Raw genomic sequence first — 21,292 nt, forward strand, 5'->3', positions numbered from 1 at the left:
GAGCCAAATAGATGTAGCCCCAAAATAAACTCAGACCTGAGAAAGGGCTGCTGTGATTTACAGCTGTGCCCATCAGGGAAGAAATCTCTCTGCTTCTTAAGCGCACTAGACATCACTAGTGGGTGACTAGTGGGTGGGTCAGTTCTCCCAGCTGCGGTGCACGAGGTTTCCAACATCCACTGGAGCAAGACATGGCAACCAACCCCTCCTGCATCACACAACCCAGCCGCCCCATGGCCCGTCACCGCCTCAGCATCTCCGCTCGGTGAATGACACCCGTGTCTCAAACACGCAGCAGGAGCTGATGTTTCTCTGCTACTTCATCAGCCCAGACCTCCTGCCAGGAATTAAATTGAAGCACAGAAAATGCATCTTCTTCATAGGAAAAAAAAGAAAAAAAAAAAAAAAAAGAAAGGTGGGAACCTTCCTCCCCTTCTTCCCCCATCTGATTACGCACAGAATGTTCTTCTGCTTTTAAGGGCAATTTAACACTAGTTAAACTACCGTTAATTTAAATCAAACAAGTCTGAAAGGATAGAACATGCTGCACTGCTATTAAAAACAGATGAATCTTCATTTGTTCCATCCGAGACACCACTGCCCATTTCCTAGCCAATCCTACCTGGCTGTCCAAAGACCTCGTTCTGGAATTTTTAAATTGATATTTAAGCCTACTTTGTTGGCTTTTGCAACATGGTGCGGTCCGCTTTGGTATCAGAAAGATTCAAACCTTTCCATCAAACTGTTTTTTCTTGCAAAGTATGGCAGAAAGCCAGAAAAAGGACACAGGGCCCAAACTGATTTATACCAATTAATCTGACATCAAATTCACCCCATTTCCAAGAACAAAAATAGGCGAACCTCCAGTGCTGAAGTACAAAATAGCTTAAAAGAGGGAAAAAGAAAAGTTTTGCTCTTCCATGTTTCATAGACCTGTCCTCAACAGGATCCCAAGATGCCGCTGCCCAAACTTTGCTGGAGATTCAGCTGATCCACAGGAACAGATCCTCCTACCCAGAAGCTCTACTGGTACCACAGCCCTGGCAGGTATAAACTGATTTTTACTCTTCCCTCTACCACCCCGATAGGAAAGGGGGTGCAAGGGCATGTAGCAATGGGACGAGGGGCAATGGTTTTAAGCTAGAGCAGGGCAGGTTTAGATTAGACGTGAGGAAGAAGTTCTTTACACTGAGGGTGGTGAGACACTGGCCCAGGTTGCCCAGAGAGGTGGTGGAGGCCCCATCCCTGAAGACATTCAAGGCCAGGCTTGATGAGGCTCTGAGCGACCTGATCGAGTTGAAGATGTCCCTGCTCACTGCAGGGGGGTTGGACTAGATGGCCTTTAGACGTCCCTTCCAACCCAACACATTCTATGAGTCTATGAAAGCATGCCCACACAGATCAGAAACAGCACAGAACGCAGAGGCAGGGGGACCAGACAACCCCTACATTTACGTTTTCTCCAAGTAATACGCACCAACATTTAGTTTTACAACAGTCTGTGGCTTCTGTACAGACATCTTTGTCCCGAGCAGGATATTTGTGAGCATTTCATTAGCCAAAATGCTGATCTGCTGGAAGACTACAGCATAAAATAGCTGCTACAGATTAAGTTCAGCCTTAAATAAGACACTGGACCTGGGCAGGGAATACAACCAGCTTCAATTCCCTGCCGAGAATTATTCCTTTCCTTAAATTATTTCCCTTCAATGGCTCTTCCTCCTTGTGCAAGCCTCACCCAGGCTGATCATGGATAACTTTGTTGAGTCCCTCACAGCCGGTCAGGTCCAAGCCCAGCTCAGACCCTTGTGACAGAGCAGAAGAGGGGCTTTTCTTCAAGCCTAATGAAGGCTGCGTAGAAGCCAGTTGGTCAAGCACTCACTGACATCTTTGTTACTAGAAAGATGCCAGAGTTTGGACCCTCCCATACTTGTTAGTTGTCAGGAAGAGGACTGCGAGACAACAGGCCCTGAGCACCTCCCAGACATGCCAGCTCTACTTCCAGACCACAAGAAGTCACCACTGGTTGGTTTACTCCTTTGCCTGTTCTTTCCTTAAAGCACTTGCAGAAATCATGCGACATCCAGCTCTCCTGAGTTGCTCTGGTAAGTTCTCTTCTTGGGCCACTTGCTTCTACCTCAGAAAAGTCACTTCTGAGTATTTCAAAGCAACAAATGAATCCTCAATGTTCAGCAACAGAGAACAGATTTTATTTTATAGCCGGAGGAGCAAAGTCCAAGAGAACTATTGATATTTTAGGGATAAGAAAAACCCATGAGAACTTTGAAAACAAGTAACCAAAGAGAGGCAGAACCAGCCAAAACTATGAGCTATTCTATGACTATATTCCCCGGGACCCACCCAGGACAGTGATGCAACCTCCATACTCTTGAGTATCTTTCACTTCAATACACATACACAAAAACCAAACCCCACACAAAACAAAACAAACAAAAGCAAAGCAATCAATCAAACCGGCCAGGCTTCATATATTCTTAAACCACAGCCTGAACTCCAGACATTGCTGCTGAAAGTGTTAGCAGGTCCCAGATCAACTAATTCATAATGAGATAAACACATAAATTTCAAGGGAAGTTGCCTGAAAATCATTAGTCTTTCTGAGATTCGCTGCATTTCTGAGGTATAAATCCAAGAATAAAAACATCTATAATCCAGAGGACGTCTTGGACTCTTACCTCTTCAAACGCCCCAATTGTCAATGCGCATTAAGTATATGCACTTTAGCAAGAGAATACTAATACAAAATCACGTTATAGCTAATGTTCTTTACTACCCTTCAACATATTTTCTTTGATGAACTCAACTACTCCTTGCTTCAGACTATGCCAAAATAGAGAGCACCCAAACCAGGCTGTTGGTGGCACAAGCCTACTCGCACTGCGTGGAAGACCTCTGCTACTCTGAGCCTGCCTTCTGCCACCCTCCTCTAACGCATCCTTGCTTCTGGACTACAAAAGACAGCGAGAAATGATCCCTACGCACCCCTTACCACATCCCTCATGATTTTATAACCTCGCCTTCACAAGCCAAAATCCATCCAAGGGATTGAGGGACTTGACTTATCCTTACTGCAAGACTTTGTTTAGACACGTTTTATCCCTCTGCTTTTAACAATTAGCAAGACTGAATTAAGCAGGGTCTGTCACCCACCTCTAGCTTTTGTGTACTTACCTATTGCTTCAGTAGTGTTTGACATCTGCGGCCATTCTGGCGTCAAAGCCCACGCACTGCAGAGCTCTCAAGCTGTTTAAGTATGTAAATCTGCGTAAGTTGATCACAAACAGACTCTGAATTCCTGAAGAGACCTGAAGGAGACGGGCCAGAGTTAATCTTGAGCGCACTTCAATGAGAAGTAAAGTAAGGATCACTCCTTGGACAATATGAAGGGATTCTTAATGTGATTTGATAGTAATTCTGCTTTAAAACATGACTTGATTCAAATGAACAAGACCTTAGGAAGAGTTCAGAGTGTAGTTTAAAAAAAAAAAAAATTAAAAAATTGATGGCAATTTTCTAACAGAGTTTCTTTTCAGCTGCCAAGGAACAATGGCTCTCACAATCTGTGTATCTGCTGCCTCTACTTTAGGACACAGAACTGATTACTGGTGGGCCAAATTTCTTCCTGGTACACAGCAGAAAAGCTCCATTCTTAAGAAATTTGCAGAGATTCACTGCTACTTCTGCAAAGAATACCGCATTAGGTATATTGATGTGCTATGAAATGCCAAGTGAAAATGCGCTACAATTGTTAAAATAAATGACCAAGTCCACACAGTATCGACTCGGTACCTTATTTGCTGCCAGTGTTTATCTGCACAAAAACACAAAACACATTCATCCCATGGGTTGTTCCATTTATTAATGAGCTTTGCATTTTTGCTCGCTCGCAGACGTGCGAGTACTTGAGAAACGCCTTTAGTGAAGAGCAATGATTCAGTCTAGTTTAAGTGATAGATCAAGATACTCCAGCTACAGAAGTCTAGTAGATGCTATTGAAAACTCCACCTGTTATACCTCAAGTGTCTAGTTCCAACTATAGAGCTTTATGCCTGAGAGAGTTCTATAGAGCACATTGAAAATTGGCATAAGATCTCCGGTGGCAATGGTTACAGAAAACAACTCTCCTGCACTGAAGAGCTGCTCTTGCAGAGCAATATGCTACCTTCACAGCTGGATCGAGTTCACAGAAAAGTACTTAAATTTCCATTTACCTGCTGAGATACATATGGACTATATAGTTATTCTGCAGCTAAGCTCATGCAATAAGATACTCCCAACTTACCGGCACCAAAAGTTTTATTATTACAAGCAATACAAAAACAAACACGAGAAACTTTGTTTTATCCCACAGCCATCATTCTCATTGTACATTATTTGAGACACCATTTTTAAATTATGAATTCACGAACTGCGGCAACACAAAAGATGCAACGCATGACATAGGAGCACAGAGTGAGGAAGTAAGAGTCTGACAATAACTTATGATCAGTTATAAGAAATTTTGTAACAAATATGAAAGCTCCAGTATTGCTCCAATGCAGCGGGCTAAGTTTAAGTACAATTGTGCAAAGGGAGGCATCATTCTTTTGACATGATTAATTTTTTTTCATTAAAGTAACCATGATAGCAACCATCTGCATTTACAGACAAATTTTTTTATATAATAATTTAATAAGGATCCTGATGCTTAAAAACCTTTAGAAAATAGAATCGAATTCGAGTTACACATTTACAAGCATGAAAGGACAGAAGTGAATAAAGGATTACTCTTGTTACAAATAAGGAATTTTAGACCGAGATTTTTAAAGATAGACTTTTCAGAATTGTCTGTTTTCAAATTAATTCAGGCCATTAGTTCTACTCTAATTTCTACAAGGCTTATCGCATGCCAAGAATTTCCTGCAAAATTCAGTTGTACAAAGTTATAAGAAACATCACACGTCATCTGACAGAAGAGATGTCTACACAGGCAAATGACTACATTCAAATCCAGAGAGTCCTTTTTTAAAAAAAATACAATAGCTGGCCTGGCTGGGAAATCTTGACACATACAGTAGATCCTTGTCAATGGGTACTAAACACAAAAGAAACAGGGTCACGCTCTATCACCCAGAAAGGGCTGGTTTAAATCAAGAATACAAAAGGTTTCGTTTTGCAAAAATCTTAGTTACAAAATGTCAGTGATTATTACAGTTAAGTCAAAGGCAAAAATAAAGCCTACTAAATAACCCAAGGCATATTTTTCAATGCAGTATATGTATCTCTCTCCTCCATTGTATGTTCATTTATGCCAGCGTATCAGTGATCTTATAACTCATTTAAACGGTCAAAGCTCTCCTAAGTGCAAAACATAAATCATAGCTTCAGACCAGCGTTTACCAGAGTGTTCCGACTGCTCAAGATTCACCACATTTTAAAAGCCTTGCTCATGAGCGACTGATCTTCATTTTACAGGCAGGAGCTGAAATGACATGACACAGTCTATAAGCCAGCTGGAGGGGGCCATCCAGACTTTGCCCTGACGAATTTTCTCTGGCTTGAATTTAGAAGACGCATCATAGATTACATACTGAGTGCAAAATCTCTGGTCAGAAGCAGATTCTGCATGGTAAGCCACCGTGTTGATCGTCTGCGTCACATCACTGTCTGGTTTTGGCTGCCTAACCAGAATTTGTCCTCCTGCTGCTTTGACCAGTTCCACAAGATCACTCTTCTGGTGACAGTTGAAAGATCCCATAAAATAGAAGTAGCATCCATCAAACAACTTTGGCAGCTAAGTGGAAGGGAAAAAAAAAAAGTATAAATACAGGACTGCACAACTTGAGCATGCATGAAAAAAGTGGAAAGGAACAATCTGTGCCTACAAAAAAAAAAAAAAACAATTTAAAGTAACCACCAACACTGGATGCTAGAAGAGTAACTTAACGGTTAAGATCCTCAGTGCAACCAAGAGAAGTTGCTTACAAGGTAAATTCTTGATTATGTTTAAATATTTTCCAGCACAACAGGGTTTAACTATGAGCTAGGAATATTTACAGCTGCTGTTACAATACATTTAATGAACTTCTCCAGTGTAATCCAGAAAGTAATCAGAAATTAACCCAGTTAAATATAAGAGTGCCCCTATATGGAAACAAGAAGCAATAAAAACATTCTTCTTTCAGCTTTCAGATAATTTCAACTAGGTTCTAAAGCTGAGCAGAGAAGACCGAAGCAGCATCACCTCCTGTCCCATATAGCTTCTTCCATGAGTATAATACAGCACTCCCTCTGACAAGGTTATAGCAACATATCCACTAATAGAGAAAAATGACAGCTTTATGGGTGTTCGCAGTTCTTTCGATCACCTTGCACATAATCAAATTTCTGTACAAGACCACATTAAAATTTTACATCCGCTGCACCTGCACATGTGGCAAAGGGCAAAAATGCATGAACCAAAGGTCATTAAGGTAATCTGTCTCAAGCAATAAAACCCACCAGCTGTTCTCTGTTGAGCCGCCCTCTTTGTGGGCCACCTTGGATTTCATACTTCTCTTCTTGTTCTCGTGCTGCGGTTTGTAGACAGGCTCGCACCCCTACAAAAATCACAATAAGGCAAGCAAAGATTAGAGACCCCATGTTCTAACAGGGGCTTGCACTAAAATGAAAGCATTACCCACAATGCAAAAACATAGCATCAAAGCTTGTGTGCTTTAGCAGTTTGCTTTTAAACTTGAAAAAATTTAGAACAGTGGCTGAAGATGCAAGTTAGATGGAGAGACACAGTATCACGCTAAAATCAGTGCTGTAAACACTAGGAATTAGTAGCTTTTCCTCTTACCCACTAAAGGTCAACCACTTAATGTCAAATGTCAAATTGCTGATCATTTGGAAGCTTAAAGCCAGCGTGTAGAACCAACTCTGCAGTTATGAAATGGAAGCAATTGCCTGATAAAGAGCAATTACAAAGCAAGCACAAAGCTGTTTCTGAACAGCTATAGCCTCAAATAACAAATCAGATAGGATTTCAAGGTCTCCAAGATCAGCACAAACTGGAGATTTATGCTAGGGTTTAACAGCAGCATTCGTTTTTGTTACCACCACTGCATAATGAGATTGCCTTTTAAAGTCAACGTGGTTTTACCTTGTTTTAAGGCTAGTTATTTTTTCCAATACAGAATGCGCTGATGCTAATGTATCACTAACACCAGTTAAACGTACTACCTGACCTCACTTGGGCAAGAGAAATGGCTGTGGTCACCCATTCAAGGATGGAACATTTTGCCTGCACGTACATTGCACTCATTAATAAAAATTACCCAAGAAAGAAAGTTTGCAAAGTTGATTTTGAAAACTGTTCCATGAGGATTTAGAATGTTGTCAAGGTTGTAACTTTTAAAGCACTCCTTGCACAGTGTTTCTTACTCAGGCAACTTAATCCTACTGTTTAAGTATGAAGCCCATAGTATTAAAAAAAAAAAAAAAACCAAAAAACAAACACTACCAAAAACCAAACAACAAGCTAATGAAAAACAAAAGTAAAATGCGGGGGGTTGATCCTAAAAAAGAAGAAAGCCCAAGACCATAGTCTTGTGAAGGATCACTGGATACTTGGTACTTGGATCCCTGGAAGGTACTTGGATCCCATGGCAGCCAACAGACAGGAACATCTAATCTAGAGAGATCTCAAAAGCCAGCTGTTAGCAATTTACCACCAGCTTGTACAAACTCACAAAATGCAATGTGAATTCATGTTTTAGTAACTACAAGTCCTCCAATGTACTTACATCAAAAAAGATAAAGCTATACAGAAAACCACAACTGGCTGAATACTACGACAAGGTATCTCTCCCTCCATGTTCGTTATTTGCAGTTATTCATTCCTTCAATGAAAATTAACACAAACTTATACAAAACTAGAAGGGCAACCTAGTTATGTATCTTCCGGAAAAGCAACCTACATATTCATTATGGATAACGGCAATGAATACTGATAACTTATTTTCAAAGTACTCATGACTCAAAAATAAATCTAAAAGTTTTTTCAATTTTATTTTTTTTTTTTTTTTATCATCACAACTCAACAAGACTTCCTGTGTCAATCTGCCTAACTTACACGGCTATTCTTTCCTTCCATGAAAATACAGATGTTAATGGGTGCCACTTACAATAAAGGAAAACCCGTCTCATCTAGTCTCAAGAACAGAACCGTCCATTCATTAAGAGCATGTTTTATTTCAATCTACCATCAAAAGCTCAATTTCAAGGACTTTCACCACAAAGCTGAGGCTTTTATACAATGAGCACATCACAAATTGAGCATCCAGCGCCAGCATCAGTAAATGAAGGAAATTTGACATGAAAGCAATAACAGACTGAATGAATACAAAAGACTATGACATCTTTTTGTACTGCTACTTCCCTGGGGGGAAAAAAAAAAATTAATCATGAAAATGACTAACGTCAGTAGAATGTCTGTTTTAGGAGAAAACACACAATAGGTTATGTCTGTTTTACATACATATGTATGTCCATTTTACACCGCCAAGTCCTCTGAGGAATCTATAAGCCTCAAAGTTCCTTGTCACGCATAATGACAATCCTCCACGCAAGCAAGAAGAGATGCTCATCTACATGTCTCCTGTTTTCACTATAAGAACCACAAGACAAACACGTTTCCTTGAAAAACTGGAAATATGCAAAGAGACCATTTGCCCAGCCAGCGACTGCATGATCAGCATTCTCATTCATTTGAGCTTTTCTCAGCCAGCTAGAATCAGAACTGATCTGCGTCTTAACACATTTGTGGCACAAAAGCTGTGCGTTTCAGATAGGATAAAAAGCCATGACCATAAGTTCTCAGTGCCCAGGTCAGCCATGTCACCTTCTTAGAGGAACATTCCTTAATTCCTTTAGGATATTTCACTGGTATTTCGCTCTTGGCTCCTATTACCTCAGGAGCCCCTGGTTCATCTCTGTAACACTTCAAGTGTGCTGCAGTGTAGTCAGCACATCTCAGAGCAACAGGCTGTGGGCCCTTACTTGCATCCCCTCCCTCTAGTTGTTGCCTGTTGTCCCACAGCTTGTCACAGGTAAGCCTGATATTGCCCTCCTCCCCGCTTAAACCCAGTTTAAAGCTCTGTCAATGAGTCCCGCTAACTCGTGAACCAAGACCACCTTCCCCGTTCAAGATAGACAAACACCATCTGAGGCCAGCAGCCTGGTGCTGTGTAGGCCATCCCATTAACAAAACACCAGTCATGGAGCCATGTATTAACAGACTGGACACGTCTGTTTCTTCCAGTGTCCCTGCCCGCAACTGGGAGGAGAGAGGAAAAAGTAACCTGTGCTCCACATTCCCTTACTAACGGTTCCAAAGCCCTGAAAGTCTCTTTTGATCCCCCTTGGACTACAGGTTGCAGCTTCGTTGCCACCCACATGGCTTCATCACCACACAACTTGTTCTTTTCCCTAAAGAGAAGAGGGGGATTATTGCAACTACGCTTTAATGGCCCTCCAGTTTAATCACAGTAGTTCTTGGATCAGTTACCCGCACCAGGGTGACCTGTACCAAGGTGAGTGGCATATTTCCATTTCACACAGACCAGAGCTGTCTTGTAATGCCCAGTTCAAGCACGTACACGCTCATTAATAAAGCTTGCCTGACAGAAGACAACACTGGGGCGAGATCACACATGCAGAGGGGCCATGCGAGTCTCTTCCCTAGAAATATAGAACTTTAGAAGTTTAAAAGCCTCTTAGACCGGTGGCTTCACACTTGCAATTTGTAGATATAAACAAGATCATTTGCACCAGATTGTAGCAAAAACCGAGCCTGCATTAAGGTCCCTAGAAAATATCGCAGAAAAAAGGTTTTAGCTTAATACAACCGCATTTTAGCTTGATGCCACCACATTTGGCAAGGAGAATACTGCTCATTAGCAAGATCAGTAAAGCATCGCTACTTATACTGATCCTGATTACTTCACTGAACAGCTGCCCCTACCTTCTCACCTTCCGGTATATAAGGAGCAAGCAGGTTAAAAGGGTGCCCACTCTAACGGTATCGTTAATTGACCTTTGATACGACTGTAGCTATTAGTACCGGAAATAAAGAAATCGTTACTTGCAAAATTTAAGATCAGAGCCCTATAATCCTTATTCATGTAAGTCTTATTGGTTTATAATGAAACTAACTGCATCAGCAAAAACAATTTAAACAGGATGAAGTACAAAAAGAACTGGTTGCCAAGAACAAGTTGTAATCACCCGCAGATACCCAGGGGTAGCTCTCAGTAACTCAATTAGCCTTAGTGGAGTTTTGCTGGATTTGCATTAATAAAGCAAAGAGCAGGGGTTAGTCCCACAAATCTCTTAGAACAGCCAAAAGTAATTTAGAAATACACGGTAGCAACAAAGAAGATAAGACGCTACACATTCAACATCTCGTAGAGAACGCAACTGAAACTTCCTCAGCTCGCTCTGCACTAAGTTTTAAGACTTACCTGCAGATTGAGTAAAGCTTGGTGAGATTATTTTCCAAGAAAAGGAGGGAATCTGGACTGAGCGAAAACCTTAGGGGGATCTGGCATGACTAGCTTCAGTTTGTTTCCCATGAACAGTATTACTGGTCTCTGCTACAGCACAGAAAAGAAATTTTTATGCTGTGTCTTATATGCTTATAAAGTAACTTCAGAATCACACATTTTCATGGAGGTAGAGATCTTATTTGGTGAAACGAGACCGGTCTACTTTTCCAACACATGGAAATGACTCAAGATACTGCAGAGACTAAAATGAATTTGCCTAAGAACAGTAATTAACAAGTTAATCCAGTTGATATTTATTAAACTTGATGGAGCAGATGCTTAGAAAGTCCTTAAACATCAATTCCCAGAAGCCAGGAGCATGTAATATGAAAATAATTACTTCACTTAAACCCCCAAGTGTCCTACCTTCTTTAAGAAACCAGCATTTGCCATTAGCCATTCCCAAGGTGCAGAAGGCAGGTTACATTCCACTGGAAGTGCTCATCCTCGCTCCCGATCCTCTCCCATGCTTTTAAATGAAAGTAGTAATATTGCCCATCCTTTGCCTCAGAATGGGCTTCCTTAATGTAAGGTTTTCTTCAAACCAAAACTGAATTAGAACAAAAGGAATCTCTAAAGATGATAAACTCAACAGCCGGATAACACAGAACAGGGGGAGCAGTGGAAACATGGTTTCCTTTCCTTCTAGACCTTATTTCAAACCAGCCCACTTCCGCGTTCTGCTGACAAAGGCAAACACCAGATTGCAGCCATCCTTGCCCTCATTTTCTCCTCTGCAAAACCCCGGCAGCTTCAGTCTAAACTTGAGCTGACTTTGAAGCAAAACTGTTTCACTCCTCATTTGCAGAAGGTGCAGACACTGTGGGAGTGCAGAGGCTCAGACCCCATTGACGTGAAATGTTCCCCTCCGCTGTACACACAATACGACAAGAACATGCACGTGCACCTTAGGTATTTCTACCACCTCCCACAGAGCTGCGAGTCATTTCGTAGAAGGATGCAGCTGAAGCAAGTCCCCAGCTGCAAAACAAGTGTGAAACTCCAGCGATCAAAAGTTTTGAGCTGTTTCAAGGAGGGAGGGCTTTGCTGAGTATCAGCCTGTTATCTAAAAGATGTTTATGCATGGAAGAGAGACAGCCCTAGCCTGAGAAGCAGTCAGCTCAAACAGCTCTGCACTTCCCTTGTCTAATAGCCCGTCCTTGTTTAGGCTATTGTTCCCAGAAATTCAGAAAGACGCCTTGAAATGCCAGTCAAGCAATCCTCTAGCTCTTCCAGTCAACTCCCAGTTGTTCCGAATCCTTACAGGAAAAGCAGTGTTGGTTTTGTGGTTTTTTGGGGGTTTTTTTGCATTCTTTTAAACGATCAGAGCTGAATCATTGCTGCTGCTGCTCCAGGTAAGCAAAACAGAGGAAGGAATAAGCAATCAGATGCTTAGAATTCTGCCAGACTCTTCGCTGCAAAGACTGACACGAGCTTGTTTCAATGCATATCGTTACCGAGATCATTTTTCATTCCCTGCTTTAACAGATGACAATCAGTTTAAGAAAAAACAAGCTGAAAAGCTATTAAAGACTTCTGCTGGTTTTAATTACACTATTCTATGCTCTACGAAAAGCACAGAGGAAACACAGTGATACTTGAATCTTTGTCTCAGCCTACTTGCAGAAGGATAATGATATGCTACTTTGTGCCCTATTACCGTCCCAGAAATAATGAAGGCAATAAAATAATGAAACCAATGAAAGATATGGCCAAGGGCAAGGAGCACAGTGACAACAGTGTCTCAATTGAATTCTGTGCTGCTTTGAAAGTGGATATATTGCTGACAGTGTATTATATATGGAAAATGTGGAACTATGCTGGTAAGGTGAAGTTTTTCTTCTGTGAATATCTAATATTGCTCAGTGGTAACATCCTTTCATCCTAATCTTCTACCTGAAGACAAAAGGGAACCCCAAAACCCAAGATACGTATTTAAATCTTGGCTCTCTAATACTTAGAGGCCTTAGATTTAGCTCAAACTCTGCTGGAAAATTCCGCATTGCCTCTCTACTGATACTAACGCATGCCATATCGGTGTGTATAGACATACAGAAAGGGAAGCACCGTAGAATTATACAAGAGAAGGAAACTGCTTTTTATTTGAGAAACACATCTTGAAAGCCTGCTATAACAGAAGACTTAACATAAGAAATACACTCTCATATGAAATACTGTTTTTGCAAGCATGCAATTTTTTTTAAAAAAGTGGTGTAATTATGTGTAGGCTATAAATATAACTTTAGAAATAACAGTCAAATGCAGCTTACCTTATAGTAAAAAAAAATATTCAAATACTTCTGCATAGTCAGCATTTCATTAAGTGCTACACTGAGCTTTGTTTTTTCAAATATTTTTCAGTGAAGTTTTTGAACATGAATTTACTTCAAGTGAATGGTTTAGAACACTGACCTATAAGCAACTCCTTCAATTTATTTGCAGTGGCTTTGACAGAAGTAAGCCAGAATATGCACATACTTTTGGAAGTTTATTTGCATAACATTTAAGGAAACTTATCCAATAGAAGCCACAATAAATAAAGAGAGAAATTATGGAAAAGAAGAGACCTCTTTTTTCCTAGACAAATGTTCCATCAGCAGGAGTCCCATTATTTGTTATAACAATCTTTAACTTGTAATGACTCTGAAGAAGACTAATAACAGACTGGTGGGAACAGATGGAGTGGTGCTGTTAATTATAGGCACTTAGCTGCATCAGACCCCATGAGTTATTACTAACATTTCCCACTAGGGAGGAGAATCACTCGCTTTTAAGTAGTATGTTGCTTACTAAGCTGGGAGCATTAGCAGTCAGGATTGTACTAATCAGTACTAACAACATAAAATAAAACTCAGCTGCAAACAAAAAAAAAAAAGAAAATATTTCCTGAATAACCCCTCCACGGTTTTATTTATTTTTTCTTTTCCAATCTCTTCTAAATATAAAAGTTCTTCCACAAAGATTTAAACTTAGGTCTCACTAATTAAATCTCCCTACCACTCAGCTAAAGAAAGCTACATACCTCTACTGGCAACATTAGTTTTCTAAGCATCTGATTAGCAAGAAGATGAAATGAAGGACAACCACCCTAGCACATATGACAGAAGGTACGCACACCTCCTGAACTGAGTGAAGCCAAGAGACCGCAAAGGGATTCACCACAGAAAAAGATTACTCAGTCTTAAACGGGATATCGTTTCAGAGCACCTGCACGCATCCTTTCCAGTTACACGACCCAAACATTGCTTCTGGGCCTTCTGAGCTTCCTGCAGCATCCCTACCTCCAAACAGGAAACCATTTCCCTTCTGCTTATCAACAAAGTCTCTGGAGGTTATTAAATCCATCTGCTTGCTTAAGCATAAACAGTATTTCTCCATGTCACATATTCAACAAGAAGCTACTCCTATTTGTACGAATCACAGCACAAAGACAACACAATCATAGAATGGTTTGGGTTGGAAGGGACCTTAAAGACCACCCACTGCCACCCCCCTGCCCTGGGCAGGGACACCTCCCACCAGCCCAGGTTGCTCCAAGCCCCGTCCAACCTGGCCTTGAACACTTCCAGGGATGGGGCAGCCACAGCTCCTCTAGGCAACCTGGGCCAGGGGCTCACCACCCTCATAGGGAAGATTTTCTTCCTAATATCTCACCTAAATCTCCCCTCTTTCAGTTTAAAACCAATCCCCTTCATCCTATCGCTACACTCCCTGATAAGGAGTCCCTCCCCACCTTTCCTGTAGGCCCCCTTTCGGTACTGGAAGGCTGCTGTAACATCTCCCTGGAGCCTTCTCTTCTCCAGGCTGAACAACCCCAACTCTCTCAGCCTGTATTCATAGCAGAGGTGCTCCAGCCCTCTCATCATCTCCGACACGCTCCAACAGATCCATATCCTGCTTATGTTGGGGGCGCCAGAGCTGGACGCAATACTCCAGGGTGGGGTCTCACCAGAGTGGAGTAGAGGGGCAGAATCACCTCCCTTGACCTGCTGGGCACAACTGTTTTCCTTTTGCAAATGCTTATAAGGCCACAAACAGGTGTAGGTGTTATAGAAAACACTTCTGAGGGGACACCAATTCAACGGACCCTTTAAAAAAAAGCCTGGAACAAGTCCACTGACTATTGGAAGCCAAATGAACACTGTGCAAAAGTTCAAGGTTCAAAGAGTCTGATGATGTGTCTTATTTGAAAAACTATGATGCATCTTTTGAAGCTTGAAGCAGTGCCTTCATAAGCATTAGTGTCTGGAAAATTTAAAGAACCCTTATATTCTGATGTTTAGTCACACAGTAGAAAACTGGCATTAAATTTGTCTGTGAGTTTTCCATGGATGATTAACTCATTTGTAGTGTACTTATTAGCTAAAAGGACTTAGCCATAAAGGTCAAGGGGAAGAAGATGGTTTTTACAACTACAATGAAAGCAGATACTAAGAAACACATTAGAATGAACAAATAAAACCCAGAATTTGGGGTGGAAGTCCACAGAACAGCTGTATAAAAAAAAAAAAGCAGGCACTGCATAAAAACTAATTACAGATTGCATGAAGGATGACATCAAAACTACTTTCATGCTAAGGGCACGCTATGCATGTCATCTTTCCCTGGAAGTTACTATTTTAGTTGAAGAACACTCCAGTACGCAGGTCTTGATCACACACCGCAAGTTTCCTATCAATTTCAATGGAAGCTGCTTATAAGAAATCTAAGAATTTAATAAATTCCTTCCTCCTCTCCCAGGATATTTTCTAATCTTCCAAATCCTTCTTAATGTAGCAATGTACAAATTCACTCCCCACTGATACTTAGAGTACCTACCCAGTACCTCTAATAATGAAATGAACACATTTACCAAGGAAGGACTAGTTGTATTTAATTAAATCTCTAGTCATTCAGGAGATTAAAAAGTAAAACCCTAACACTTTATGTTGATAGTATCGATACGAGGGCAGTTGTCGAAAATTTTCTCTGGAATCCCATCTACAATTTCTGGTTACAAAGCCCAAAAAACCCCATATATTTTATACTTACATTCAAACTTGAGGACCCAACATCCAGTCAGAACAGCCATCATACATTTGACAGTACTTGGCATTGGAGCATCAGGGATAACAAGATGAGTTACTAGGAGAAAGATTACATCGGTAGAAGTAAAAGCATGTAAAAATCAAGAGCCATGCCTGGCTGAAAAGCAATCAATCACCATTTAAATAATAAACAGACTATAATAATTTATGAACCACTCTTTCCAGCACAAGTATGTGATTTTTGAGACTAACATACGAGTAAGTAGAAGCCCTATTAGAAGTTTTGTGGGTTTCAACATATACTTGCTGTGAAAAAGGGAAGCCATGCTTTTATAGTTCTAAGCTAACACATAAATCTTCAAAGGAGGTTCTGGTTTACAGGATAGCACTTTTTTTTCCCAGTCCTTTTAAAGTTATATTTAACTCTGACAGGAATCCTACTATGGAATCTCACTGCTTTAACACAAAGCTAACACAACTCAACTCATAATTCTGGAGTATTAATCAGGGTGTGAAAGATGGTAGGGGAAAATTACCTTAGCATTTCTTTTACAAGCAGGAGAAGCATCACTCCAAAGAAAAACTAATAGGAGGGATTAAGACAATGTTACCCCCCCCTCAAAAAGGAACAACAAAAAAAAAATGATCCTCAAGCCACATAATTTGGCCCCATCCTCTTAATGAAGAACAAAATTTGAAGGAAGGTAACATGTGAGAAAAAAAAATTGTCAACTTGTAGTCAGTGACATGTTCTTTCTAAAGGCAGCATCTGCCCAAGACTCACTTCTGCAAGACAAAAAACCTTACAGGATGTCTCATATGAGCAGAGATCTCGGTAAAAGTTGGTAAAAGAAGTGTGAAGAGAAGAGGTCTTCAAGCAGAACTTACGGATTTTAAATAACAGATAATATCATGTCAAACTGTGGCTCCCCCAGAAGTCTCCTGCCTCACTAATGAGGCAGGCTTTATATGCATTTACATGCAACACAAGACATCATTGTTCTACTACTGCTATAATTCGGGGATTTCAGAAACTGCACTTATTAGGAACGACAAAAAACCAACCCTGCTGCAGCTTGTATCTTAAAGGATAAAGTGCAGAACTGTAGTTACTCATGTTTAGACATAGACATTTCAAGAAGACTGCATACCTCTGCTGTTAAATTCCGTACACCTTTGAGCCTTCAGAACTGTTGCTAGTTTGATCAGCGACTTCTGTTGCTTGGAACTAAGATTGCTCCCCAGCAGAACAAGGGGTCCGTCTGTTTGCTGGCTAGGGCTTAGTGCCTGCATGAACAGAAAGTCCTACAGTAAGCTGAATGTTTGGGAACATAAAGAAAGCAACTAACTTGACAGATTTATTTAATAAAGAATAAGTATTTTGAAAAACAATTCATGGCAAACTTAGTGGGCAGGGTCCATAAATAAATCTCTCTATAAAAAAACAGCTCTAGAGGAAAAAAGCTTGACATTAGAGGTACTTCATTTAGCTTAAGCAAGGTACCAAAACAGTTGTGCATCAATTTTTTTCTTCCTTGCTTTTATTTTTTTTTTTTTAAGACATTGGTATGCACACATTTAGCTGGTGGAACATAGTATAAACAGCCTTGCTGACTGCGGTGTTGAAGGAGAACCAAATTTCCCAATGAAGCAGTAAAGCCTCCTACTTGTAGTGAAGTATGACCAACAGATATGCTACATAATTAAACACCTGCATTTCCTTTTACTAAAACAGTCCCTAATCCATTGCCCTGTGAGTAATGAATGCTTAAGGGGTTTTTTTATGCAGATACTACTAAGGCAAAGTAAGAGGAGCTGCTTGCTCAAGTTTTACGCTGACAAAGATGTGATACTTCAGCTCCTGGGTCTTCATAAGTATTCCCAGATTCCATATGGATCAAGTCATTCGTAGGAGCTGGTAACCATCCGCTGGCACACTCATCCCAACGCAAATACAAATGCTGAGTGTTTTGTTTGAGACAGAAAAGCTGTATCTTACATTTGCTACAGGTGGGAGGAACGGTCATATCCTTGCCGATTTAGCTCCAACAGTTTACTTTTGCCCAATGGGTATCTTATTACCTCAGTGAGGAGGGATCACAACAAGCTGTATACCCTGGAGCAGAACAGGACTACTTGTACCAGCCAGGTGAGTTTAATCACCATTCATTAGGAAGCACAAAGCATTTCGTAATGCAGTAACTCGTTAAGTCTGAATAACCTGATTTTGGTCACAAATCCTGAGAAATCTTTGGCAAAAAGAGGGGTTAAACAAAAACAAAACCCCCAAAACAATCTTCGAAAAGCTGTTCTCAACTGCTCTCAACATCTTTATTGTTGGACAAAGGACAATACTGGAACAGCCTTTTAAAGGCACACAAAAAGCACCTGGAGTAAAGACTGCTGCTGCTTTCAGCCAGTTCGGCAAGTAGAACAAATGTAAATACACAGAAAACAACAACAATAGCATGTTCAATCAACAATACTTCAAGAATAACACAGTGTTCATTCTCCTAGAATGAAGCCACATTACAAGAAGCATTCTTTGTTTTCCCAGATAAAGCTATGATAACACAGAATACCATAGCCTGCAAGCATCCCGCATACACTCTAGAAATATTGTCCAAGTTAACATCCCAACCTATTTAAAGTCTCCCTGTTAAGGCAGGTAATGTTCTGTACTTAGGTCCAAGCCTTCAATATTTACAGGATAAAATTACGTTTTTTTTAAAAAGCAAACCAAAACAAAAGCCACACACGCTTACCTCACGGGGCTGGTTAAGTGAAAATGATTCATTCTTCACTGGTAACATTAGCACAGACTTCATCTTTTCGCTTTCTGCATAGTCCACAGGCCGCAGACCGAATATATTACTGGCAAAACAAGTACAGATGGGTTTAAGTAAATAAAATGTGACTTGATTCTTAACTAACTGGGCACATTAGCTGGGTAGCTTTCCCTCCCACTTTCTTATTAATATGTAATTTCAGCTAAAAACCACAAAGCTTCAAGTAAGAACTGCATCCAAGACAGATGGATACTGAATTACAAGCTGCTGCATTCAGCTGAGGAGTAAGGGATGTTCAGAGCAGTGTGTTCAGTTAAATAAACCACAGTCCTTGTTAAAGCTGTTTCCAGAGACACTTTGTTATCATTTGCAAGAGCCAGAAATTTCAGCTTTAAACTTTCATTGCAGTCCTATAACCAAGAAAAATGTATTTTTGGCTTACCCATTTGCCATAAAAGCCATGTCAGAAGATTCTATGATCTGTGTTAAACATTGGAGCTTGATGTGGTTGTGCTTTTATGGGAAAAGCTACCTGCTTCCTACTGGGGAACTGTGACTCCCTCGCACTTCCAAAATTTGAGCATGCATCTCATTTTCCCCTCAGTGTGCTGTTCCACAGCGCACGTTACAGCCAATTCATTCAAATTTTAGTTGGTTGCCAATTTTGTTGAACACTATTCATCCTTTGTGGCACCTCATGGTTATTAGATATGCTTCAAGACCCATTTCCTCCCTCATTCTTTTGGCATTACTCAGACAGATATGATTTGCTATAAACACAGCATCAAGCACAGCCATGGCTTCTATCTCTTCTTCACACAACTTTGCAGCTGCAGGACAGGAGTGAGCGGAGGAAAGCTTGAAACTGCAGAACAGGTATAATTGCCATTAACAAACACGATCCTCTGACAGTACTTTTTGGGAAATATTCTGCTTGCTTTGCCCTTTGCGAAAATAATGGTGATTCCAGCTGATCCTCTTCTCCCCACCTCATGTAGCTCTGGCTCTCAAAAGGCATAATAAGAGCTCGTTAGAAAGGGGAAGCTTGTCACCGAGAACATAGCCCTGACTCAGTATCTGAAATCCAGCAAGCTTAGTCATCAAACAATGAAACATTTAAAGAGGTCAAAAAATCTCTGCATCTTCCAAGCGCTGTGTCTTTCTTAGCCGCACACTGCTGTGCGGAGTAGGAATCTAGGAAGATCTACAGGGAATTCCACATACGACCATAACCCAATCCAGCCCGAAGAGAACCTCCAATCATTAAGTCTTCACTCTGATTTAATGGGGGGGGCTTTGACCAGTACCAAGCTGAAGGATGCATCTGCCCTTAGCACCTCTCCCAGCTCCCGACAGAGCTCTGCTCACTAACACAGCTTCCCGGGAAAACAACAATCCACAAAAATCCCACACAGAAGATTCTGGGATGGTATTTTCACAATTGCTAATTTTACAGTATCACCAACCCCAAGCTCTTCTGTGTTACTAATGAGCAAAGAACTAGCATAACACAAATTCTGCCGACTAAAAGAGAATTGGTTAAATCTCATCCCAGCCCTGGGAGTTGTAGCCCATTAAATATTGTCATGCTGTTCCTGCTTTGTCATGCACCATCAGGGTAGCTTTGCCCTTTCTTTAAATAAGGGCCATATTTGACTCAAACTGCTGCAGGGCAGAGTTCCTTTAAACAATGCATCCAGAGAGGGGCGGGGAAAATAAAATAAAAATATTAGCACATAGACTAAAGTCACCTTTAGACTAGATGGCTGACCTTTCACTGTGAACTAAGCAGGGGGAGGAAATCACTGCGCATCAGTAGCAGAGGTTTGGGAGTGTCTCCCCCCCGTAAGTCACAGTAAGATCCTTGACTGTTGGAAAAAAAAAACAAACCAAAAACTCACGAATGTTTACCATAGATAAACATATAGGCCATCACAGTTAAATACAGAACATTTTTTGCCAATTAAACTGTAAAAATAAAAGCTCCAGCTACTCCCTGTGTATTCACTTAAAATTTTTTTCTGCATTTTTAAGATCATTTCAGTTGCCTCTTACCAGTGTATTGCAAAATGCTATCCTGTCATTATGCAGCACTGAAGAATTAATGGCTATTTGTAAGATGTTAAAGTTGGCGTCGTTGAAGTAAAATCTGACAAACTTGGGAGCTGAGGTCTGAAAACAGGAACACCAGCCCAAGGGATGGTTTTAAGAGTTTTGAAAATTTGCAACAAAGCAGCTTGCTGAGCTTTAAGAAAGTGAGAAAAAGTAGATGAAACAGGAGAAAAGAGGGTTTACAAAATAAAAACTAAGAGAAGGAACACATCCTAACGACAGATTTCAAGTATGGTACTGCTGTAATTTACACATCCTTGCCAAAGAAAAAGGATGAAAACCAGATTTGTTCTTTTTTAGTTAAGCAGCCACTAACCACCCCAAAAGTAAGTAATCATGATCAGAAAGAGACCTTGCCCAGTCTTTGTTGAGCTGGTACACTTGGCAGTGCAGTTATCTGAGGAACCATTTTTAATATATTAGGAATGTGTATTATTTTTAACCTTATGGTCAACATCAAGGACCAGATCAATGCAGACACAAGAACAGCTGTAACGCACAAGAACAGGAAACAGAAGTTTATGGCAAACACGCGTGCTCAAATCTGTCTTTACTCAGCCAAGCTGAACGAGCGAAATCCTCCACCTTGTTCAGAGTAAAAAATGAATTTTGATCCCATTTGCAAAACAAAATTAAGCGAGACATGCACATTAGGTCCACCCTAATATACAAATGGAACATTTTTCGAAATATCAATAACTCTCTGTGCTCCTACTACAGGTCTGGGTTTGTGGAGAATGGGTCCAGCATACATGACTGCTTAACAGGACCA

General features: G+C 40.6%; 1 protein-coding gene across 2 annotated transcripts in view; it reads right to left on the reverse strand.

The window, feature by feature from the left end:
• Nucleotides 1–3,919: 3,919 nt before the first annotated feature.
• BARD1 (BRCA1 associated RING domain 1) overlaps nt 3,920–21,292 on the reverse strand; it is a 43,089-nt gene continuing 25,716 nt past the window's right edge. For both annotated transcript variants that reach the window (XM_063342375.1, XM_063342377.1), the window contains 5 exons: nt 18,385–18,493; nt 16,771–16,906; nt 15,624–15,716; nt 6,502–6,599; nt 3,920–5,794 (listed from right to left, as the gene is read on the reverse strand). In XM_063342375.1, coding sequence (XP_063198445.1) covers nt 5,465–5,794; nt 6,502–6,599; nt 15,624–15,716; nt 16,771–16,906; nt 18,385–18,493 — 766 coding nt within the window. In that variant the 3' untranslated portion in view covers nt 3,920–5,464. The remainder of the gene's footprint in view (nt 5,795–6,501; nt 6,600–15,623; nt 15,717–16,770; nt 16,907–18,384; nt 18,494–21,292) is intronic.

This window comes from Chroicocephalus ridibundus, chromosome 7, assembly GCF_963924245.1.
Source record: "Chroicocephalus ridibundus chromosome 7, bChrRid1.1, whole genome shotgun sequence".
Classification (NCBI taxonomy): Eukaryota; Metazoa; Chordata; class Aves; order Charadriiformes; family Laridae; genus Chroicocephalus; species Chroicocephalus ridibundus.